Source organism: Merops nubicus, unplaced genomic scaffold (genome assembly GCF_000691845.1).
Source record: "Merops nubicus isolate BGI_N331 unplaced genomic scaffold, ASM69184v1 scaffold36537, whole genome shotgun sequence".
NCBI classification, from domain to species: Eukaryota; Metazoa; Chordata; class Aves; order Coraciiformes; family Meropidae; genus Merops; species Merops nubicus.
This window is the reverse complement of record NW_008618987.1, coordinates 1-24,995: the sequence shown is the minus strand read 5'-3', so window position 1 is coordinate 24,995 and position 24,995 is coordinate 1. Positions and strand designations below refer to the sequence as shown.

General features: G+C 42.0%; 1 protein-coding gene across 1 annotated transcript; it reads right to left on the bottom strand.

The window, feature by feature from the left end:
- Positions 1-18,577: 18,577 nt before the first annotated feature.
- Positions 18,578-24,198, bottom strand: CCDC122 (coiled-coil domain containing 122). The gene is made up of 4 exons (XM_008943631.1): positions 24,085-24,198; positions 21,592-21,990; positions 20,342-20,458; positions 18,578-18,742 (listed from the first exon to the last, which is right to left on the bottom strand). The coding sequence occupies exons 1-4, from the start codon at positions 24,196-24,198 to the stop codon at positions 18,578-18,580; spliced, it is 795 nt and encodes a 264-aa protein (XP_008941879.1).
- Between the last annotated feature and the right edge of the window lie 797 nt (positions 24,199-24,995).

The following is a 24,995-nucleotide window of genomic DNA, read 5'->3' as shown; positions in this document are numbered from 1 at the left end:
TGAACATCAGAAATTAAATATTAGCTGTGATTTCTAGTGGTGAGAAGAAAACCTGATGGAAAGATCACCTGCCTCTCTTTTTCCACAGTACCTTTTTCACCGGAGGGGTGCTGGATTACACCCCCAGGTGCTGGGCTCACTGTACACACTCACCAGCCCACTGGGTTTACCAGCAAGCACACTTATGCAACAGAAGCAATTTCCACACCGCTGGGCTCATCTGATTTGAACAACACTGGCTTGTGTTGCCTCTGTGTGTAGGAGTTGGGGTGGTTTTTGTGCCTTGGCTGGCAGGCTTAGTGTCACAGCTTTGGTTTGAGGAGTGACAACAAATAGTACTGACACAAATTACACCGAGTGACACCAGGACGCATGTGGAGGACGAAAGGAGGAAATTAAGGCTCTGGTTTAGGTAGGTGTTAACGAGCTGCTCTGAGGAGCAGGAGCCACTCTTGGCCCAGCTGTGCAGACACCAATTACTGATCTCCTGACAGGTTCTTGCTTTGCTTTTTAGTGGCAATAGAGAAGAGCTGCTGGAGGCATTTCTGGTAAACGCAGCCCTGATGAAACTAAGATGAAAGTAAGACTAATCATAGCTTGGGCATCCTCTGCTATATTATTTACAGTAAACCACCACATCTTTTCAGTCTTTTAAAACACAGGCCCTAAACCTGTTTATTCCTAAGCAAGCACCTTTTAGAAAACATGCAGGAAACTTGTGGGGAAATTCATGGATAACTCATACTTCACCTCTACTGTAAATTAACTTGTGAAATCAAGAACCAGCTAAAAAAAAAAAAAAAACACTAGAAAAAAAGTCAGACAAACTCCAGTGTCTGAATACATTTCTTAAGGTTTTTTTGCCTTTATGTGTGTTAAATTTGCATCTTCAACCCTTTCTCCTAGCATTGAATTCAGTTGTGCTTAGGAACACACACACACAACACCGTGCTGCAGGCATTTTAAACACACTCCTTGGCTGACACAGAACAGAGGTAAAAGAAAATACCTCTGCCCAGTGTTGGTCTTGTTTACTGTAACTGACTGAAGCAAGAGAACACTTGAAAAGGTTATTTTATTGTGGCATTTTAGGTTATCCCCTCGTTCCCTCCCACAGGACTGCGTGGACAAGTGCCTGCACACAAACACACACACACAAATCTGCAGGAGAAGGTGTTGCCTCCTTTGGGTGATTTTCACTAACACTTCCAGCATTTATCTGCTATTTATAGGCCGGTACGGCGCCTGGTTCCAGCCAAGACCTGACTGTGTTACATTCTGAATAGCTCTTGGCGAGTCGCTGGCCTGACTCTGAAGACTTTACAGTCTAATTTTTTAATCTCAGAATAATTTTTTTTTAATTTATTTTAAAAAGGACTCATTTTAGCTGTCACATAAGCATGCATTATATTCCAAGATGTAAATGGGAGCTGCGCGGACGTATCTGAGAGCACAATTAGGCCCTCTGGACCTTTCAAAGCTTCCAAAATACTCATGTGTAATTCCTTCTTCCGTGGACTCTGCAAGCTTTAAGAGAATTTTTGCAAGCTGTAAGTTCCTATTTATCCACTAAGAGGCTCACAGGCAATCTTTGCCTAATGGAAATAGACCTGTGAAGCCGAAAGGTGAATATCCAGGCTGTGATCCACCAGGCAGGGACGGACTCACCGGAGCCAGCGAGGGGGCACGGTGGCCACGTGGCTCCTGAGCCAGGGCTGAGTGTGTCCCCTCTGCTCACTCAGCTCCCAGATTTATGTTAGCACCCTACGGTTCTCTCCTAACAGGGAAAAAACCAAAACCAACCCCCCGACCCTCTGACCTTTGGATCCCTCATCTGCATTGGCTGGCAGCCGGTGCTGGCGCACGGGAGGGCAGGGCTGGGTCCAGGGGAGGCAGCTATTCTTCAGAACCACGCTGTTAACATGCAAATCTCCCTCCTCCGCCGGCTGTAATCTCCTGCCTCTGATTGGCCTGGGCAGTGAAAAAAGCTCAGGTTATTTGTTAGCAGGCAGAATGTGCTCCCCAGGTCTCCCCTAAGAGAAAGCGTTATAAAGAACATACGTGCCAGAGACAAACCACCACAAAGCAAGGCAAAAAAAGAAGCCACAGAAATGGGATTAGAAAGATGATAAAAGGGAAAATAGTGCATTTAAAAATTCTCCTCGCTCCCTTTCTTCTTCCTGGCTTTCTCTTGGGACTTTTGCCAGTCACTGCAGATGGGTCGTTTCTGTTTGTTTCTGTTCCCAGCCTTGCCTCTTCCATACAATGGTGTGCTCGAGTTCCCAGCAGGTGCCTTGAATTTGTAATGGAAATGTCAGTCCTGTGCTGGGAGACACGCGTGTCTCTGCCTGCTGGGGTCAGCCCTGCTGGCCTGCAAACACAGCACCAGGAGGAAATACATCAGTGGGTATGGATAAACATCTTGGTATGGAAAAGGTAGATGGAGCAATTGTGCAGGGAGCAATCCACAGTGCAACTCCTCAAAAGCCATTGTGAAAAAAACCCCAGCTACTCATATCAGCACCAATATTGGTGTATTCTTCACAGAGGGCCAGGCTTGGCTAACCACTGAACGTAGGAGAACATTTTCTGCAAGACATGAGCTGATGGGCATCCTCATGCCAACTCAATTTGTCAATTTGTTGAGACAAATATTTCATTTTCCATCAATATGGCATATAAAAGTAATATGTGTTCTCCATTACATGGTGCAAACATTAAATACTTCTATCAACTCTGGTAGCATTAAATTCTGAGGAACCTTTGCAGAGCTGAGCTGGGCTTGGAGATCCCCAAAGAGGATCTGCAGCCACATTGTTCCTCCCTCTCTGGCTTTATTTGGTAAATTTTCCTTCATCCTTGCAGTTCAGCTTTCCTGAAACATAACACCTGACAAACTGCATTGTCTTCAGTCCTGCAGAGGTGCAGCTGAGCTCTCCTGCTTCCTTCTCTGAAGTGGCAGATTGGATCAAGCTGGTATCTTCTATGTATCTGGGCTGACATTGTGGTCCCAGTGAAATCAGTTTTAGCACCAGTTCTGTCACAACTGTGGTTTTGTGTCTTTGGCAGCGGAGTATTTTTGAGGACTGGCCATTGGCTGTGATTTCCAGGTAGGATGAAGGTGGCCAGGTACTGTTAGTGTGCAGTGAGTGGCCCTTCTCTTCTCTCAGGCTTTTCACCAAGGGGGAGATAGGTTATTTCGGGTGGGTGGACAACTCCTCTGGTTAAAAAGAAGCAGAGTTCTGAAAATTGAGGTAATCTCATTTCCCACAAAGCGTGCAAGGCAGCTCCTCACCTAAATTCCTAAACAAAGAGTGAAGCACGTGTGTGTGAGGAACCTGCAGCAAAAGCATGGTGGGGCTCCTTGGCTGCAAGCCCTTGGACACATTGGGAGGATGGAGTTTAGAAGGGACTTCACACAGGGCTTCTGATTGCTTGCCACAAAGAGAGAAGTTGCAAAAAAAAGATAGCTGTGCCACAGAGCAGCTTTCCTCTCATGCCTCACACATCTCCGAAACAAACCATAATGGGAATGGCAGAAGCAGAAACACAGGCAGATACCTGGAAATAAAGGTCTCCAGGAAAGGATTCTGACAAGAGCCACACAGGCTTCCTGTAGCAAAGGTCAGCCAGCTCCACACCAATGAATCCCACTTTAGCTCCTATAAAGAATATTTCAGTTTCAGTAAAAGGCCTGAAAAACACATTATGCAATCTGTTTATTCTGCTGGGTTTTTTTCCCCCAAGTGATATGGACCATCTCTTTCAAATATATGTCTATAAGGATTCTAATTTAGTAAATAATAATAAAGCTAAGTAATAATTAACTCTTAAATGTGTTCTACCTCGTCTTGCTCTAGGTAAAAAAGAAAAAAAACAGAGTCAGCATGCTTCAGCAGCCAGAACTACGAGCACCTCCAACCAGATAATTGATGCAGCCATTGAGCTAGCACGGTGTTAACTCTGTTTTAATCTTCCCCAAATCATCTACCTTTAGAAACCACGTAACTTAATTGGGTTGCTGCAGCCCTGCCAGTTCCTGGTGTACCCTGTGCTAACTGTTGTGTCTCTGCTCTGTGCTTGGATCCCTGAGCAAGTGCTGTCAGTCCTTGGGAACCCACCAGTTCTCTGGAACTCGTCTTTCCTCCTCCAGTGATCATCACAAAATGAAAACAACTGTGTTCTCCCCTCTAAACCTGAGAAATAAAACCTGAGAGAATTTAAAGCCACCATATATTGGAAGCAGGTGATTTCAGCCAAACCTTGAATCCCTGGTCACACAGCTGATTCTCTGCCGTGTGGCTGGTTCCACTGAAACTCCACTTAATTCAAGCCAGCTCATCAAAATAGTCACTCTTATTCAGGTAAGGGAAAGTCTGAGGAGAAGTCTGCTGAACAAGGTCTTTATAATCCCAAGAGAGAAAATACAAAGGCTGTTTACAAGGCAACACTACCTATGTTCAGTAAACACAGAGAGAGAGAGAGACTGTGTGGACTATACCAGCTAAACAGCAGACTGACAGATGCTGAAGTGCAGCTTCATTTTCCACCTTGATGAAGCAAAAGCTAAGAATATTTGTGAGCTGGAGGTGCCCCCAAGGCAAAAGTGACAGGTAGGTGCCAAATTATTGTCAAAAGTCAGTGGGAGTAGACACCTCTCTGCCACTTGAGTCAGCACACACCTCCCTGGCTTCAGAGATCTTTTGGAAGAGGCTGGAGTGTTGTGACCTTCACGCTGTCTTTGCTGCTGGTTTCCTGAATCCCCGTTGGACTTTAGCACCATTCTGCTCGGTTTTTAACACAAGTTTTGTTTTTATGTAGAAGTCACCCAAAGCAAGCATAGTCCTTCTTCTTAACTCTTACGTGGGCTATTCAGATATTGTTGTCCTGTTTTGGGGGCACATGGCAAGCACATGGTTGCTCAGCCTTTCTCACATTAATGTCAATAAATGAGTTATGCTGCTGCTGATTATTTTGTAGACAAATGTCTCTTTTTTCAACGCCACCATGGGCAATTTTCAAAACACTTTGGAAGAACCCGTTCCAGTAGGCCAGTCTTATTTTTGTTTTTCAATTTCTTGGCAGGAGGGTGTGTGTGTGTGTGTCTTTGTTAAAAATCATTCCCAATGACAGCTATGCAGAAAATGATCTACAAAATCACCATTTCCAGCCACTCTTCTCTGAGGGTACTGTCACCATTTTTTCTGCAGCTGCCCCTCTTCTTTTTGCCTTGGGTGATGAGTAGTCCCTGTGCAAACCTATTAGCTAGTCCCTCAAAGGATTGTTTCTCCCAAGCTGTACCATTCTTTAAATCAAAGACTCAGCCTGTCCTACCTTACTTGTGGAGATCTTCCTGAGACTACAAAATCCTTTCACTGTTCTTTGTCATAACCACATTGCTATGGAAAGTTTCCCAAAAGCACTAAGTATCTGCACAGTCCACCCATACTTTCTGTGCACACTCTCATCAAATAATCCTTAATTCAAGCAGCTCTCACCCTCAGCATTGCACCTGGATGTTGTACCTAGTCTACAATCTTACTAGGAGGAGAGATCCTGGTATTTTTCCTACTCAGCTCAGTGATGAGTAAAATGCAGCCAGGTCTGGGGTGGCTCTTCAGCAACACTCAGCAGTGCTGTATAACGTGATGACCAGGAATGGAAAATAAAGACTAATGTATTCAGCTGAAACAGCCACTGAAATTTCCACAGGCAGAATATAATTACCTGAGCTGGCATTCTGCCAGGACACTGGGGTTAACATCATTACTCCTACAATATTCCTATTTATGGGCAATATGGAAAAAAAGTAACAACAGGATTTTTTAATTGAACCAGTGTGAACCCAGCTCCAGTAGGTTGCAGTCCAATTAAAATTGACAGCCCGCTGAAGCGGGTGCACATAGGACACATAAATATAGAAAATCCAAGTGGTTCTCTTTTTCTTTGCCTTCTCCTGGTGGTTTTCTTTTTTCCACTGGATATTTCATTTCATTTTCTAATTCTTTTGATGCCAGGAAACTATCACTGACTGGAAACACTTACTAGCTTTTTGCAGACAGTTTTCAGCACTTAAAATAAAGACGGAAAAATATATCCTGTTAAAAGTTTCAGCACTGCATTTGTTTCCTTCTCTACAGCACACAGGATTAAAATTACATTGGCTGTGCAGCAGGAGATTAGAAAGAGCAATTGCTTTGCACCTTTAATAGTAAGTGACACTGAAGTCACTATATCTGACTTTGAAGCACACACAGTGTACTCACTACCAAGGGGAAACCTGCAGCTAGCCTACTAAAAAGTGCTGCAGAGGCCAAGTTCTGAAAGGCAAAACTACTTTATTTCCTCTTTTCTCTTTTTTTTTTCTTCATTTGGGAAAAATAAATGCTTGAAATGGCATAAATATATCATACTGTTGACTCCTGGTTGTGTACTCTTTACTCATGTGGGTATCTCCACCATGCAAGTCCCTGCTGAGGTCAGCAGGCTCCTGGGGGATCCATGTCCCCTCTCAGACAGAGGTGTTGTGAGTGTACTTCACTGGTGTGCTGGAGCACCCTGAGAGCCCTAGATAACAGCTGCTCCAGTTCGTGAGGAAACAGCACTATTCACTGTTACAAAAGAGCTAAACCGTGTTTCCAAGTGATCATTGCCTGAATCTTTTCCAAAGTTATTGAGTTTGGAGATACGCCTCAAAGAAAATCTGTTATTTAAGAGAATGAAGGAAATAAAGCAGCAATAGGGTGTGTTTTAACAGCAAAACAGAAGAAAGATCCCCTGGGCTGTATCCTATTGACCTCCAGTTCCATTACGGTTTCTAAAATGTTTTTCCATTTAAGGCATTGCCACTGAGTCCTTCCCAGGAAGCCCTGGGAAAGGATATAAAGTGAGGACTCTACTAAGCTTGTAAGTAACATCTCTGAAAATGGAGGGTCGATTTATGTTTTGCTGACAGGCAGGTTTAAGGGGGAAGAGCCCTCCAGGCTTTGGTGATGAATCTTCTATAAGACAATAAATGGTGCCATCTACTGGCACCTTCTGCTTTCCATCAGTGTCAGGGTTTGATTGTACAGCACAGACACTGCAAGTAGCATGAAAGCACCAAAGAAATCAAGCCAAGATGACTGTAGCTAGCATACTTCCTGACAATGGATCTTGGAATGATTTACTGGGGTTTCCGAAAAGCAAACAAGCCTAAAATGAAAGAGGAGTAGCAGGAGAAAGAAAAATGGCAAGATGTGAGCAAGGGAGAAAGGCAGAATTCCAGGAGCCATGTGAAACTGGATGAAGGGTCGATGATGAAGAGAGATACAGCTAAGCTGAAACAGATGCAGCCATCCCATAGGACAGATCAGCAATGAGATTCCTTGGAAAGAAGAGAAGAGCTCCTCCAATCCCTCCCAATTAATTTTCTGTTAGAAAAAGAATAGCAAATCACGCTGGCTTTTCCCTTCCACCCACTCCAGTTTCTACTGTTAAACAAAGAAGAAAATGTAAACAGTCCTGACAGAAGAAATATACAGATAGACAGAGAAATTATGGGAGAATTTATTTCTCAGAGCTCAATATTTGTCCTGATTTACACCAGGAGCAAGACCTGACTCTCTTGACTTTTGCCTCAGAAAATTGCATGAATTGGGCCATGTTTTACTCTTAGATACACTAGGCAATCTTGGCACCTCTTCTGGGGCCAAAATGGACTTACTGAGTAAAGGAACTGCTACAGAACACGTTGTTGTTGGTTTTAATGTATCTGGATAATTTGCTTGAAAATTCAGAATCATCTGTAGAGCTATTTCAGTCTGATTTCCTAAGAAAAAGCAACTGGTGCAATCCCAGCATCTGGCAAAAGGGCAACAGTCTCAAAAATAGACACTTTTGTCAAGTGCTTCAGGAAAAGAAGCATGACTGTTGCTGCTCCCTTGGAGTTCAAAACACAGGTGGAAGCTCTTAGATATCAAGCAGCCCCACCAGACTCAAACCCATCGGAAGGTGCTCTCCTTCAGTTCAGCTCTCATAGAATATGTTTGTCATGATAGTCTCCACCAGGTAAACAACAGATAAACAGGGCAGGATGGAAATGCAGATTATTGGGGCTTTTATTGCCACAAGTGGAACCTGCATCAGAACAACTCACATCTTCTTACGCTCCAGCTTCATCACCCACCAATGAAGACCATGTTTATCTGTGCCTCATGGAGTGCTTTTAGACTTCAAACAAAATGCAGATTATTGGGGCTTTTATTGCTACAAGTGGAACCTGCATCAGAACTGCTCACATCTTCTTAGGCTCCAGCTTCATCTCCCACCAATGAAGACCATGTTTATCTATGCCTTGTGGAGTCCTTTTAGACTTTAAATGTACAAGAGATGATGGAAACCACATCTTGACACAGATATAATTTTCTATACCTCAATGAGAAGGGTGCTCTCCTTCAGTTCAGCTCTCATAGAATATGTTTGTCATGATAGTCTCCACCAGGTAAACAACAGATAAACAGGGCAGGATGGAAATGCAGATTATTGGGGCTTTTATTGCTACAAGTGGAACCTGCATCAGAACTGCTCACATCTTCTTAGGCTCCAGCTTCATCTCCCACCAATGAAGACCATGTTTATCTGTGCCTCATGGAGTGCTTTTAGACTTCAAACATACAAGAGATGATGGAAACCACATCTTGACACAGATATAATTTTCTATACCTCAATGAGAAGTGCATCTCCCCTCCCAGACCCCAAGGTGAGGCTTTCACAGAGCCCTCAGGAATATGAGTTTTGGCAGCAGTGATACACTGAGGAGCTCCATGCAGTTCAGCTCCAGTTGGAATCGTGCTGGAAAGGGCTGGGAGCACTGGAGTTGCTGTGGAAAGCCTTTCAAGCAGTCCTTACAATGAGAGCTTTCTGGAATGTACAATCACAGAGCACAGGCTGAGAACTCTGCTGCCACATTTCAGCAGGACTTTCCAAAGGGGGTAACTAGGGATGACAAACTTTTGACAGTAAAAGTGGTATAAATATATTCAGAGCCAGTCATTTACTGTGTGCAAACATTTTCTTCTCTTTTCATTCAGTTTACCCAGTTAATGGCAAACCTGGAGTTCTGTAGAATTGGAACCCTGCTGGACACAGGATAAGTTTTGTGTCAGGCTTTCATTCATCTCCCTTCACATTCTTCATCAGTCTCAGATGAGTGTAAGATTCTAACCTGATGAAGAGGGTATTCAGCACATTGATTCCCTCTACCAGGCAGGGGAGATTCTGGCCCAGTACAGCTGTGAAAAGACAAGTCCTCTCTTGGCACCAACTTTAGCCTTCTGTCTTATATGGACCCAAACTAGTCTGTAGTGATATTTTGAAGAGCATTAATTTTTAAGAGAAGAGGCCTAGCTCCTATAAGAAAGGTGCTGACAAAGCTTCCATTCTCCAGCTCCTAGGAGAAGTTCTCTGGACCATGTGTAGCACTGGAACAACTGGCTAGTGCCCAGTGGTGATGATGTTATGTGGGTGCTGTCACTTCTGGTGCATTTCTGCTGCTTTCTTAAAAACCTCAGAGATCATTAGAAAGAAGGAAAGCAGGATGTGAGGGTTGTGAGTGTGACACAAGTTTCATTGCAAAAAGCAGGATTCACAACCAGAAGCAGGAATAAAAGACTGCAGTTGCAACTGGAAGAGAATTTAGGAGCTTTCTGAAAGCAGTGGAAAAGTCTGGGAGCTGTTCCATCAAACTGTTCTAGTTTAAGACATGGCAGCACGTTACAATCTTTACACTCTGTAAAGTTTCAACTTTCACATTTTCTTTTTCTCCAGAGTTTATTGGTTACAAATCTTACTATTTTTGTGGCAACAATTGTGGCTTTGTCTTCTGTAATGTCCCTGTCATATTTACATGCCCTGGGACAGTAAATGACCATGATTATACTGCCTTGGGGGAGATATGACATCAGAGATTCCATCTGCCTTTCACTTTTGAGCAGATTTGCTAAGTTCTCCATGGTTTTTAAGGATTTTTTTCTGGTTTTCATTAAAACAAAAGAAAACTAAACTGCTACACTCATTACAGATCAGCCATTTATACCCAGTAGAACAAAACATTATTTTTGTGGAAGGGGTATAAAATGTCTTCTCAAACCACCAGGGCTGAAAAAAAAAGAAGAAATTTTACTGCCCATGTAGATGTTTCATTTTCTCACATGGAAAATGTCACCCTCTAGAGGGCCAAGTTCTAATTCTTTCATTGTTGATGGTGATGTTTATTTCCAGACAAAGGAGATCATAACAGGAAATGCTGCAGAACTGTCAGCTGGATCCTCCACACAAAAGGTGATTTGAAATTTAAATTTCAAATGTGAAATTTAAAAGCAAATATTTTGCCTTGGCTTTTCTGAATGTCACCACAGAAAAAGTCTTTGCTGTGGTATTTTCAACAGGTAGCCACCAGAAGTTCCCTAAAATAAGTGGCAAAGACAGGCTAAGTGAAAACAGTGTCCTCCTTTAAACAAGACACCCAGATTTTATATGTCTAACAGTGAGTTGCAGCTATCCTGTATTTCAGCTGGGAGAGCCTGAAGCCCAGCAGGAGCTGATTGTGCTCTCTTCCTTCTACAGGACACATGGACAAAGAGAGTCATGTCCACAGGGTGGTTGGTGCTGCCTCTGTCAGGTCTCAGCTCCAGCACACACACTGCTGCTCAGTCTAGGTGATTAGCTTCCATGAGCTGCTGCTTACACAGCTAAATATGAGACAGGAGAAATCCCATCACAGCCCTGTGGAACATCTCAAGTGAAGGACATCACTGCAGGGCACTCTGCTTTCTTACAGCAATTCATTTCACCAAAATTTATTCGAGGATGTGGTGAATCACCTTCTTAAGGCACCTCTCTTTCTCATAGGACATCTAGCTTATTCATTTATGTGCTTGGAGTGGCTGAGGCTGGGCAAGAGGATTCAGCAAGTTTCTCTGCAAGTGATCTTCTGCCTTGCTGTCCATTCCACTGTTAGATCCTCTTTGCCATGCTGGAGGTGGGGCTGGCCACCAAACACAACACCCAAGTGCAGGCTGTGGAGGGAGGGGTTTTGCAGATGAATTAATTGGAATTCCAGCCCTGAAGAACTACACTAGTGTGTGTGCCAAGAAACAGAATTCCCAGCTGGAATTGATTCAGCACATCTGCAAAAGCAAGAGGATGGAGGACTGTGAAACAGATCATTTCCACTGATGACTGCTAAACCCCTCAGAAAAGGTCCTCTCACTTGGCTGGGGATTCCAGCTCCCTGTTGGGTTAAACAAACCTGTCCTGAACTCTGCCCTGAAGACAACTGTCATATATAAATGAGGAAGGGATAAAGTGGACGTGGATTCCACACTGGTAATTTAGACTCAATAACCCAAATCTCCCTGCTGTTATCTCTACCAAGCATGCCTTATTTTTCATTCAGGAAAGAAAAAAAATCTCAATGAATGTAGCTCCAATCAAACATTTAATCAGAATTCTCTGCTTTTTTATTGCACATTCCTGAACTTCTAATTTTAGTATACTAACACGTGTTTTCTATGAACAGATCTCCTCTTTGTCATTTATACTTGACCTTCCATACATCATTAATTAAAGCTGTTAGCATCACAATATGTCAGCTCTTCTTGTATTCCATGGCTTCTAAAAAGCAACATTGCATTGCTGGTTTTCTTATCAGCTGCTCTTTTATGCTTTCATGACAGCTTTGTCTTGTTTGTTTCCCAATGTACATTATTTTCCAAGCTTATGTAATAAAAGCAAACATAATTATACTAAATGGTATCAGAAAATTAAAGCACTTGGGAAATACACTAATGAAAGTTCAACACTCCCTTTGTATGAGAAAATTAGCACTCTTGAAGGTCTAATAAGCATGGTTAAGGATGTCTCTGGTGCCAATAACCTAAAAAGTAGTCAAAATCCCCTGTGCCATCAGCTGGTAACATAATGTAACACCAAGGAGGAAAAAAAGAAAAGTCCTGAGAAGGGGGAAAAAAACCACCAACAACAAACCTTGCAAAGCTATTGAAATAACTGCAGCTGCCTGGGCAATGTGAAGGCAAAGTGAGTTAGATGAAGTTTTAAAAGTGACAACTGCACTGCCTGCAGGTGTAACTGCCAGTGTACAGCTCCTTTTTCAGCTCAGTACTTACCCAGCCGAGTGGAGTTGAGACAAAAGCTGCAGTAAATCAGCACCTCGCCTGTTAGCTCCTGCTTCTCAACACAAAACCAAAAAGGCTTTGAAAGTCTTAATTCCTGCAGTTCTCAAACTGCAATAAACATGCTCTGTAGCTTCTTTTCAGCATAAAAGGAAAAGAGTCAAAATCACCCAAACGTTGTGATTGCTACTGTAAGAACTGCTGTGACAAGGAGGGTAATGAGTCACTTTTGATTTCATACTTGGATCCCTCCTTGAGCAGTGAGGTGTTTCTTTGTTGTTCTGCGAGTGCTAATTGCTGCAATGCTGTGTTAAATCATTGTTATGCTGGTTTTCTGCAGCAGCAGGATGGATAATTGAATAATTACAAAGGCGAAGCTCATTAAAATGGGTATGGCTATAGAAATGAGATTTTCCAGCAACTCATTGAGGGGTTGTGTACAGTTCTTCACACAACCTGTTGGAAAACAGCCTTTTCCTATCTAGATCAAATCTTTTGTGCATACAGCTTCTCTCAGAAGCAGGCCAGGAGATGACACTGGGCTAGGAGATGACACTGGGCTGCGTTGCTTCTCCACATGAGGAATAGCTGCAGCATTGAGGGGCAGCAGGATTTGGGTGCTGCCTCTCCAGCTGCCATCAAAGCTGCTCCTGCACACTGAGGAAGCACTGGAGGTGCTGTGTGGAGGAGAAAGATCTTCCACGGGAGACTGAGCATCAAACAAATCTCATAGCTTAGTTCAAAGGATGGGTTAAGAAAAAGTAAGCTTGTAGGATTCTGCTGGTGCTTGTAGAGTCAACGTCAGCATCTGTGCTTCAGAACTTCTCCACGGGTCTCTGTCACTTGAGGTCGTGGACACTGACAGTGTAGACTGGGATCCCCCAGCAGCTGGAGGCAGATCAGGTTTTCTGCTGACTGTGGAGGGTTTTCAGTTTTAGGAACCCCACGTTCCACTATGGGCTTTGTAGTATGAAATTAACACAAGTTTGTGTACCACTGTTCTCTTTTCCCCAGTTTCTTTCTCTTCCATTCACTGCAGCCTACATCCCTCTCCCATTCATTCCCCTGCTAGCCTTGTCTGAGTTTATTACCTACGTTTTCAGCTTCATCCTCATTTTCAAGGGGCTGCTCAGCACTTTTCTGGTCATTAAGTGCTAATTTTAAAAGCCTGGGTTACAAAGAGGAGACTGGAAATCCTCACTGATGCAAATATTATTGGCAACTGGCGAGACAGTTCACGTGACTGGAATGCTGAAGATCTCTGCATAAAACTCGTGTGGAGGAAGAGGTGAAAGTAGTGACTGATGTGGTGGTAGTACTGTAAAGACACTGCTAGCTGATCTCTATATCCTGATAATTCAGGAACTAATTGCCTATGTGTTAAAACACAAGTTAGGAAGAGAACACAGCAGAGTGGGAAGGAGGGAGAGTCTTTATAGACCATGAAACCACACCAGAACTCCTTCTCAGGCCTTGTCTGCAGCGAGAGGCAGACTGAGGGGGAGCAATTGTCTTGCCTTGGGAGAATTCAATTTCAGAAATGCAGCATGGAGGTCACACTGCTTATTAGAGTTTCTAAAATTATTCCTTGTGATCTTTTAACACAGAAAGTGTTACTGCTCTCAATACATGGGGACTCAGTTAGGGCCTCCCTGCGATGGATGGAGCTGTATTCATTCCTGTCCTGGCGTGGGTGAGGGATGGCTGCAGGTGACAGAGGGGATTTATGCCATGTAATTTTAATCAGCTACCAGGAGTTTAGAAATGGTTGCCCTGGACTCCTCAAGCAGGCAGCCCAGGGAAATAGGCACTGCTAGAAGGCAAGTCATGCCACCTGCCTTGGAGCCCTGGATGTTTCATCTCAGCTCACGTTAATTGTACAAAAAGTAGATTTCTTCCCCTCCAGATCCCCTCCACAGTCAATGCAAAGGACAAGGCACCTCCAGAATGAGAACTACTGAATCCTAACTAGGTGTCCAGGGTAGGGGAGGTGGAGCCCCTGCACAGAGGCTGGTGCTGCAAAAGGGCTGATTTCCCACCAGGGAAACTGTGTGTGAAGTTGGCTGGGGAGGAGCAGATAGAGGAAAGCAAATGAAAAATAGGAGTTCTATGACATAAACTGAAAAGGTGCTTAAAAAGCAAAGAGTATTCCATCAACAAAGAGGAAAGCTTCAGCTAAAAGCCTCCTTTGGTTCCCTGGTAAATGGAAATAGCTGTTAGGACCAGCCTCCTACTGCTGCCCAGTGTAACATATGGAAAACATGACATTGAGTGTAATATATATAAATGAGAAGCCTACAGACCAGGAAATCAATAAGGAAAGCTAGAGAAATACAAATAAAAACATGTGGCCAGCAGTAAGACAATAAAGAGGGAAAAAATAGACACTGAGTTTTTACTAATAATGCTGTTATGGCTGTGGTGGCTCAAGGACACATGGCTCAGGTACATCTTTCCTAACTTTAGACATCAGGACTTGTTTATATACACCCAAGCTAGTTATTTACACCCCTTACAGTCAATTGAGAGAAATAGGACTTTGGGGAGCACAATTCCTGTCATCCTAATGCACCCATATTAGGCAGTTCAGATGAAACATCCCTTAGAAGTGTTTCCTTCCCTCCATGACTATAAAGGAATAACCAACAGATGTAACTGGACAGAAGGAATTGAGGTACACAAGCTCTCCTTTCCCAAAGAGCTTGCTGGTGTTCCCAGCTCCACCAGTCAGCCTCACACAAACACATTAGTGGCTGAAGGAGTCGTGGCACCAGTATGAACATTTCAACCACGAGACCCAGGTAACTTCTGCCCAAGCTGGCTGAGGAGGCCATTAGTCTACTGATGTAAATTTTATATGGGTGTCATGAAGTCAGGGTTCAACAGATTAGAATTCTGTGCCCATATTGAAAGAGAGAAAGTTGATTTAAAAAAATTACATTACAGTTAGGCTGAACCTGTCCTCCCTCTCCCCCCAAAAAAACCCTGCCTAAAATGCAATCCTTTGCTCCAGAGCACACAGCCATGAAATAAACCTTTAAATAGGATAAACAACAAGCTGTCAGTGATATTTCTGGGCTGATCTCACACAAAATTTAATTGAGTCTTTTAAATTACAGGTAGTTGCTCTAGGATTCCTTTGTAGTGAGTGGAAGGAGCCAGACTCTGCCACAGGGCACACAAGAACTGGATCAGCCTCAGAGTGCTGCTCCCTTGTTGGGTGTAAGGGAGCCTCAAGCCATGACATCCACACTTTGTGTTCAGTCTTTCCAGAACACCGACCCTGAGACACAACTGCAGCTTCAGGCCAAAAGATTCAGCCCAGGCAGGGTTATTGCAGAAGCTTGGGAACGATGGTTTATACAATACCTTGCAAATGCATAACTACCAGCTCTTGGCAGTTTGAGGCAGCTCTAATGTCACTTTTTGGAAATAGATTTTTCAGCAAATAGCAGGGAGCCAATGATCTTAAACAGAGTAGTTCTTACTAAGAAGAAAGTGACCTAAGGAGAAGGTTTAGAAGATTGCTTTTAGCTCACATGCACATTTTTTTAAATTATTTTTCAGAAAAAAAAATGTGAAGTCATTCCATTTGTAGTGGACATTGCATTGTAAGTCATTTGTGGTGGACATGGCATTGTAAGTCAGATTGGAAGAGCTGAGGAAATTTGCCAAATATTTCCTCTTTGAAAAAACAGATCAACAATTAAGAATCAATAAATCAAATCCTGCAGTTGCTGTTGGCAGTTGTAAGATAATACTCAGCACCTCCTTTTCATCCTGACTTTTTAAAATTAAATTGCATTTAGGAGTATTCATGATGTCCTGTAGAAACACTGGTTGTTATCAGTGTAAGTAGTGATTTTCAAACAAGTGTGAGAGGTGCCTTGTCCGTGTAAAAAAGGCATTTCACCACGAGAGGGAACTCTTGGACTTTATTGTCAGAGGGAAAACAGCAACTGCCTTTCAAACTGTCCGTGCCAGTTCTGCTCTAGAAGTCTTTGTAACTTTGTTGAGAACACTACAAGTGATACATGGGGTTAATTAATATAATGTGTAGATGTCAGAAAAACGTTGAAGCTCCTGTGTGACATCTAGAGAGTGGGTTTTGAATATGTGGTATGTGAAGTTTATAATGAGACATTAAGAAGCTTGCTGCTCTTGGAGAGAGTCAGAGTTTTACTGCGTTATGTAAAACTGTGTTAAAATTAAAAAGCAACTGCAAAACGTAGAAACACTCATGTAATTTCCTAACAGATTATCTCTCTGTTCAACACAGAGCACTATCCTTTGCTCATTATTGTAGCAACCATTTTCAACCAGATTTGTATTTATTGATATGATAAAGCTGCCTCCTCTGTCTGCTTTCATCTGGATGGGGAACGTGCAGAGCAAGTGCTCCTCTTTTTGGACAGAGATTTGGTTGTTTATCTTGCTTTATCCTTTGCAGTTTGTGGCTATTTGTTTGGGTTTTTCTTCATTTTGTTAGGTTGCTACATGTTGCTTCCTTTAAATGTCATTAAAAGCCAAGTGAAAGAATTGAGTGTGGTGCTTTCAGCACCCTGTGAATTGTTTTTGCTTGATCCATGTTTCTGAGGCAGTTCCCTGCACTGCCTTAACTCTGCTCCTGGAAAAGCATTTGCCTCCTGCAAAGCAGAGAATTAAAAGGGAAATATTTGAGCACTGCTTAGAATTCCTCAAGAAGTCCCTGCCTCGCGGTGACTCAGAGCCAGGTTCTGCAGGCACAGTTTCACAAAGGCTCTGATGATCACTTTGATAACGACGTATTCATGCCTTTCAGAAAGCTGGGTAAGAGTTCTGGGAAGCTGTCTTTTCACCTCAGCAGCACGCCACACCAGCGATGCAGGGTGTGGCCACGGTTTCCTCTTCCCCTGGAGCACCATGCACACCACAGTGGGCCAGGACTCACTCCTTGCTGTCACACTCCTGCACACAGCTCTGCTGAGGGCCACAGCAACTGTGACAGAGGGGAGGCAACACAACATCCTGTCTATCCCAGCCTACTTCCCTCTTCTCTTCTGTGTCTCTTCACAAGAGCAGCCACCTCAGCAGGTGTCAGCAGAGGTACATGTGTGTCTGAAGCTCCCTGAGCCCCACACCCAGCCCCAGAGCTGCCTGGCAGGGTTCTGGCAGCACAATTCCCCACTGGGAGTTGGGAGAGCCTTATGTGAGGTGCACTCACTGAGCCATCCTCACAAAACCTTAACCCATTTTCCCACTCTCTGTGCTTGCCTGCTAAGAGAAAAAAAATCATTCCCTGAGATCAACCTGCTGCTGTTCAAAACAGCATTTGAGAGCATAGTCTTCATACCCTGAGAACTTTGGATGTTGTGCCACTTTTGAGGGGATACATTAAAGTTCTCAGTCAGATCTGACAGTCAATAATTTCATAAGTCTTAATCTATTTAATTCCTCAAGAAGCCAGTGCATAAGTATTTTTTTCTGGAGGGGATATAAAGTACACTCATTTGACCAGATGGCTGAATAAATTCAGTATAAATAAAAAATAAAACAGGATTGCATTTTAGAATTTGCTTTCCCAAGCTAACAGTATATGGGCACTTTAGCAGTCTCCACACTCAATACTCAGTTTGCTAAAACCTTTATTTTATATTCAGCAGTAAAGATAAATTTAAATTATTTAAGACAACACCTTGAATTAATAGCTACTTTCATAGAACAGAACAACGTTACAGGTTATGTCCATCCTGAACTATTACCTTAAATATAAGAAGAGAGAAAGTAAAATTCCTCAAATGCAAAGCACATAACAAAAAGGTGAAGAAAAATGTCACCTTTCACTATTAATTTAACCACAATTTTTAACAGGTGGTCATTTATGTGAAAAATCACCTCACCTAACATTCAGCACCTAGCTGTTTGATGGCTGGTACTGCTTGGGTGAGATCTCAGGCTGCAGTAATAGGGGATGTGGATAAAAGATCTGGAATCTTGGTATCCCAGGAATGCAAACACACACTGGTAGCGATTTCTCTGGAGGAAAAACAATGTAGGTCTCAATCTTCAGAGATCTATCAGATAAAAATAAACTCCTCAAATCTTATTTGGTTGACTTCAAATGGCTTTTTAGATAAAATTGGCACGTATTTTGAAAACACCTGGAAAAGTCATTGAGTGACTTGCTTTCTGAACAGCCTCTGGCTACAGTAAAAAAAAAAAAAGCAGCAAAGTTCTTACAAAGCATTACAGATTGAGCACAGCCCAGCTTAGGCCACGGGATGAAAGGGAGAAAAACTTACAAAAGAAAGAAATTGTTGAGCCTTGGCCCAGCTCTCAGGCTATTTACTATTTCTAGTATTTCCAGGAAAAAAACCCAACTCTGTCTGGAAAGGTTACTCACATTGTAGCTTTGTTGGGTTGGTCTATATGCTGCTTTGTACCTCCAGAACTTCAACACTCTTTTTTAGCTCTGCTGCCTTCTTCTCCAGCTGCTGAATGTTCCAGAGCCATTGTCTTCTTTTGGACTGGAGTTTGTTCAGTTGGCAATGCAAACGTTTTAGAATAGCATTGTATCTTTTATTCTGCACCTAACAAAACAGAATAAAATTAACTTCAAATTTTCTTTCAGAACAATATACAGGGGTGGGTTCAGTTCACCTAAGTGTAGATTCTGACATTTGACCAGGTCATTCCAGCTTCACTTTAGAGCTACTGAGTAGACACAGACTTCTAGGATGCAATTCATCTGACTTCTCTCAGCTCTCTGCTTTAGGGCAACATGAATTGCCCTACAAGGAGCAATGGTCACAAGCTGGAGCACAGAAGTTCCACCTCAACATGAGGAAGAACTTCTTTCCTGTCAGGGTTCCAGAGCACTGGGACAGGCTCCCCAGGGAGGTTGTGGGGTCTCCTGCCTTGGAGACTTTTCAGCCCCATCTGGAGGGGTTCCTGTGTGACCTGCCCTGGACTGGATGGTCCTGCTCTGGCAGGGGGTTGGACTCCATGATCTCTGGAGGTCCCTTCAACCCCTGACATTCTTTGATGCTGTGATCCTGCCTCTTTCCTACTAAGGGAATGAAAAACTCTGTCCAATCAGTAAGAGCTGAACAATTGGAGATTCAGCTCTTAGTGGAGGATTGGAGGAGACTGGAGACTGGAGAATGACTCCTCCTGACTAAGGAGTCTAGTGTGGGTATCTGCTCTGTAGGTGTCTAAAAATTAACAAAGGAAATCCCACCCAAAGAGTCAGCACCTCACAGTCATGGCAATGCTCTCTACATGGAAGATTTCAGGCTCCAGAGTGAGAGAAAATTTCATTCTTTGACAAGTGTATTTAGGTGTAAACTAGAATATAACATTCCTGATTTGATCAGCAGAGCTCTAGCCAATGTATACTATAAGGTCTAGAAAGATTTTGCAGCTCACCCTAACACATGAGATGTTATTCTGTTTTCCTCCTACATTTTACAATGGGCAACAGAGATCTTTACATTACCAAACCCTGCTCATTAAATTTTGTGACATTGATTTGAACTAACAATAAGTGATGTGAAACTTCCTAACTAAAAACTATCTAGACATACAAATTATTTTAGTAAGGAAAAAAATAAAAAAGGCAAAATATACTTTAATTATTTCAAATTATTTATTTTAAAAATTATTTTAACTATTTATCAGAATTTTATCTTGGCAGTTAATTAGGAGCTGCTGTTTTATTCCTAATTTAATATCAGCTCGAATTAGGGAGATTCATGGGAAACAATTTTCTTGGTGCAACTGATTCGGCCATTGATGAGTTATCAGGAACCATGAGATAGGTCATGAATGATGAAGTCAGCAGTGAAATTTAAAGTATTTCAAAAGTATTAAAGAAATCTTAAAAAAAGTGCATTTTGCTTTAGTACCATTCAGTGACCTGCTTCTTCTCAGGACATCATCCCAAAGGCTCACAGATGAACTCCTTAAAAGACTTCAGAAAAAATCTTAACTTCAATTTTTCTCATGATAGCAACTAAGTTTTGAATTTTAGAAAAGACTCTCAGTGTCAGGAATTTAAGATAGCACGGTTATTGGGTGGTCTTCAGTAATGTTCAGGCAGCAACAGTGTAAAAATCACTTAAAACTTAATTTGCCCTACCTACATTCTGTCAGGAGAGCTGTAATTATATTTTATTCAAACCACTCACCTCGATTTCTTTTTTAAGCTTCTCATGCTTTTTTTTCTCCTCTTCCAGCAAATCTGTTTTGGTCTTTATGCACTCTTCCAGTGTTGCAATTTCCCTTTTTAAAATTGTGGTTTCTTCCTGCAGATGGAAATCAAGACACAGAAGATGCAAGAAGTCCCTTCCTTAAAAAGCTGCACAGTACACCTTTTAAACTTACTAAAAATGTCACATTTTAACTCTCATTTCATTAATAGGGGTGAGATAAAGATCTGCAACACCAATTTCACATTAAAATAATGAATATTGGTTGAATTAATAATTTAAGAACTGTAATCAAAATTAATATCTCAAATAATGTATAACATGGCTTTGGATAAGTAAGATACACTCATGATTTGAGATGTTCAAACTACAACAATATAAGTGGCCTTGATTTGGTTTAAAATGTAATTTATTGCAAAATGAAAGAATATGTAATGGAATATTTGAGATAGATTTTCCTTACAGGAAATACAATGTAAATGACCCTTTGTTTTTCAGTACTTGAAGATTTGCTTGTGTAACCAGATGTTCATCAATTTAGACAGAGTAACAGCAGATTTTCAATAATGGAACTTGCATCAGAGTTGAAATCTGTGACCTCATTTCAACTTCACATCTGGTTTTGTTCAGATATTGGTAAAGTTTTGTGGTGAAAAAAATGCTACATGGCAGTTTATAGTAAGTATTGCAATGAGGGTGAAATAAACCCAACATTGTTAAACTGGAATACCAAAACACACATGTTTTCCCTCTCTCCTTTTTATCACCATTTCATCAGATCTGTCTCTGTTGGCAGACAGCTCAACTGCAGTTTAGTACCCGACAGAGAAGCTGAAAGAGTGATGGATGTGAGGAAGAAGTTCTTCCCCAGGAGAGTGGGGAGAGCCTGGGAGGGGTTGCCCAGGGAGGGGGGTGAGGCCCCCTCCCTGGGGGTCTTGAAGGCCAGGCTGGAGGAGGCTCTGGGCAGCCTGATCTAGTGGGAGGTGTCCCTGCTCATGGCAGGGGGGGTGGAACTGGGGGGTCCTTGGGGTCCCTTCCAGCCCTGACAGATTCTGAATCTGTTTGAGCAGAGGACTCAGGAGTGTTGGCTTGATGGTTGGACTGGATGATCTTGGAGCTCTCTTCCAACCTAAAGGATTCTAAGATTCTATATTAGAAAAAAATATTAGCTAAACTATGCTGAAATTATTTCACATTAAAGGAAAAGACTCAAACAGGAAATAGAGTACCTGCATTTGTTTTATAACAGATTCTTCTGGATTCTGAAGATTGTGCATTAACTCCTCTTTCTTTGTCTTTAATTCCTTAACAGCAGCTTTCTTTTTGGCCAGCTCAGTAACAGCTGTCATTTTACTTTCCATCTCCCAAAAGAGACGTTTATGAGCCTTTATTTTCTCCCAATACTCGTTATTTCTTGCAAATGTCATCTCAAACTCTTCTTGTGCTCTTTCTGCATCACACCTCAGCTTTAAATTCTCAGAATACAGGGCTCTGACTTCAGCCTCTAGATTTTCACAGTGAAGTTTTGTCACTTCTATGGCATCCTCTTGCAGATGGATTTCCCTTTCTATCGTCTTCGTTTCCAACAGAATAGAATTCATTTCTTTTTCTAGTTGTTGAAACTTTCCCTGTAAAATATTTCAGTGTTCACTTCAGAACAGTTTTTGAGAGGATACTTAGTGTCTAGTTAAACACTGTAATATATATTTATTATATTTATTCAGCAGTCTTCTTTTTGAGGGTGCTGAGACACTGGAGCAGACTGTAGATGTCCCAAGATTGGAAGAGTTTATGGCCAGGCTGGATGGAGCTTTGAGCAACCTGCTCTAGTGGGAGGGGTCCCTGCCCATGGCAGGGGGGTTAATGAGCTTTAGGGTCCCTTCCAACCCAACCTGCTCTGTGATTCTTTTTCACTTGTTAAATGTGGCTTGAATGGAAGATAGAGTTCCACTTCCTAAAATCATTACCTCAGAGGCACAGTGCAAGAATACTACCTTAGACTTCTCCTCTTAGACTGACTCTAAAATATGAAGTAAAGTATCCTTGAAATTACTTGAAATTCTTTTCATTTTTAAGACACATAAGACAAGACAGGACAAACCCAATCCTAATGTTTGTTTAGAGCTGAAATCTGGTCAAGTCGTAATCAAACTGAAAATCATTAATGATGCCCAAACTCACTTACAAACCCACACAAACACAGAGATGGGTGTTCGGGGGGATGGAGTTTAACTTGCCTGTTCTAAATTTTTAATATCACCTTCATCACACTAGAATTTGAGAGTAGGATTAATCCCAGATGGTTTTAACTCCCTGAAGAACACACATCTAGTCCTAAAAAGGCGGCCTCTTTTTAGGCTGAAGCTGCAGGAAGCAGTACTTCAACCCATCATAAGAAACCATAGAATTATTTTGGTTGGAAAAGACCTTTAAGACTTTTAAGATCATCACATCCAACCATGAACCTGACACTGCAAAGTCCATCACTAAAGCCTGTGCCCAAGTGCCATGGGATGGCTGAGCTGCTTCCTCAGGAACGTTTCTCTCTTTGGTGACTACCAAGGGAGCCTGGAGGACCAGTGTGGGCTCAACAACTGATTTATGGGTGATGTAAGTTAGCTGTGATGGATCCTGCCCAAAGTCACAGCCACCAGTAGTGCTTTAAGTGAGAGAAATAACATCATGATTCATGTCACCTATTATCTGCTCCCTAGTGGAGGCATTCAGAGTGCCATGAAACCTCTTAACGTCTTGAACAGATAAAGACATCTTTAACTGTTGAGAACAAAAAGTTTCTCTGTAACTTTTGATTGGAAATCTTGGGCTGCAGTTTGAGCAGGATTTGTATCGCTGCCAGCCACCATTTACTGAGGACAGGGAAGCAAAAGATCTTAATGTCAAAGATCTTCAGTTTTGCAGAAGAAATTACTGTTTCACATGTCTTCTGTGACATGCACACGTGGGAACAGCCATAAAGAGGAAAGAGCATTTCTGCATTCTAACTTGAAGTTCTTAATTATTTAACTTTGCTCTTCTGCTGACATGGATGTTTTTATGGAATTTCCAAGGCTTTTTTTGAAGGAAAAAGGAAAAGGTGTGAAAGAGGAAGAAAGTAAATGAGCTAACTTAATTACCTAGGGCTTTAAATACACTGTGTATCCAGCGTTCTACAAAATATTACTAAATAAAACCAGTATGTAATGAATATTCAGGACACTCACTTCAAAGAGACAGAAAAAAAAAGTATTTTGTATTAAAAAGATGCTAAGAAAAAAATAACAGAGTCTGGTGAAAATCTGCCAAAAAGGACGTATTTGAAATCCCTTTTTCCCATTAATTTCTCAGGAAAACATGATGAAAAATTCAAAGATCTCCAACTTTGTATTGAGTTTTTGTGGTTTTACTATCGCAGTGGTTTGGGGGCTTGGCTTGGGGGTTGGTTGGTTGGTTGGTTGGTTTTTTTCTCAAATAAAAATGAAGAAGCTTCTTCTATGACCTGCTCTAATGAAGTCTTAGCTATAATGCAGCTTTACAAATAATAGCACACAGACAGTTTTGGCTCAGCCTAAATGCCACATGCAGGAACAGAACAGAACAGCTGCCGTACTCCTCAGTGCAAACATTCAGAAAAAATCAAGTACCATCAGCTTCTCTTGCTCATAGGAATACTTCCTCTTCTAACGAAAAAACATAATTAAACTACTGCAAACAAGGCTGATTACCTGCAACTGGAAAAGAGTTGTTTTGCTTTTTTCTATGGCTGAGGCTTGTGAATGCTGCTGCTCTGCAACGTGTTTTACAACCTCAATTAGCGATGAGGAATCCTGCTCGGCCATTTTAGGCAAAAGTGCAGAACTATAAGGGCAGGAAAAAAAGTGAATAATTTTATCACCATTCTGTTTAAATCCTGAAAGAGAACAATATTAAAGCCTTTTGTATGGGATCCCAGATCAATACAATATATAATTTGGTTCATTTTTGTTAACAAGAACAGGTTTCTGATGGGTGGAAGCTCAAAGTGGAGGACTAAGAATTAGAAACCTTTCGTGCAGCATTTTATAAAATAAGGTATTGTAATGTTCTTCTGGCTTCTCCACGAGTCAGGTCCTCCTTTTCTGAACACAGTCATAGCTTTTAAAAGCATCTTAGAAGCATCTTAAATGCATGAGGGCATGCTCCCATATTTAGCCTGAATATTTACATTATTGCAGTTATCATATAGCAACCACCTACTAGTAAACTAGTAACTAGCAAAATAGTTAAACTAGTTAACTAGTAAGCTTTCCTTAATGTAAGATGAACAATGTTGAGAAAATCATCACATTCAAAGTCACAAATTAGTATCACTGCAGACACCCCCCACCCCAACGACTAAAAAATACTTAGCACTGTTTTTATCTCACTTTGAATAGAATAATTGGGGAAATCTGTATAGTTATATAGAAAGTAAATCTGTGTTGCTATACACAGTGACACTGAACTCTCGAGAGAGTGGAATGAGTCTGGCAGAAGCGCAGCTTCAGGGCCAAGGTATGAAACGGTGCTCGGATGACCCAGGAACTGCGCCTGGGGTAATCAGGGCCCCTCACCCCGGGGCTGCGGCAAGGGCCGTGCCGGGTCGCCCCTCACCTCT

Excerpts from the sequence above, each read along its gene's own strand:
- CCDC122 (XM_008943631.1), bottom strand. The coding sequence starts at position 24,198 with ATGGCCGAGCAGGATTCCTCATCGCTAATTGAGGTTGTAAAACACGTT. Across the intron at positions 21,991-24,084 it reads CAACTCTTTTCCAGTTGCAG|GGAAAGTTTCAACAACTAGA; the intron begins GTAATCAGCCTT and ends AATATTTTACAG. Across the intron at positions 20,459-21,591 it reads CTGTTATAAAACAAATGCAG|GAAGAAACCACAATTTTAAA; the intron begins GTACTCTATTTC and ends TTCCATCTGCAG.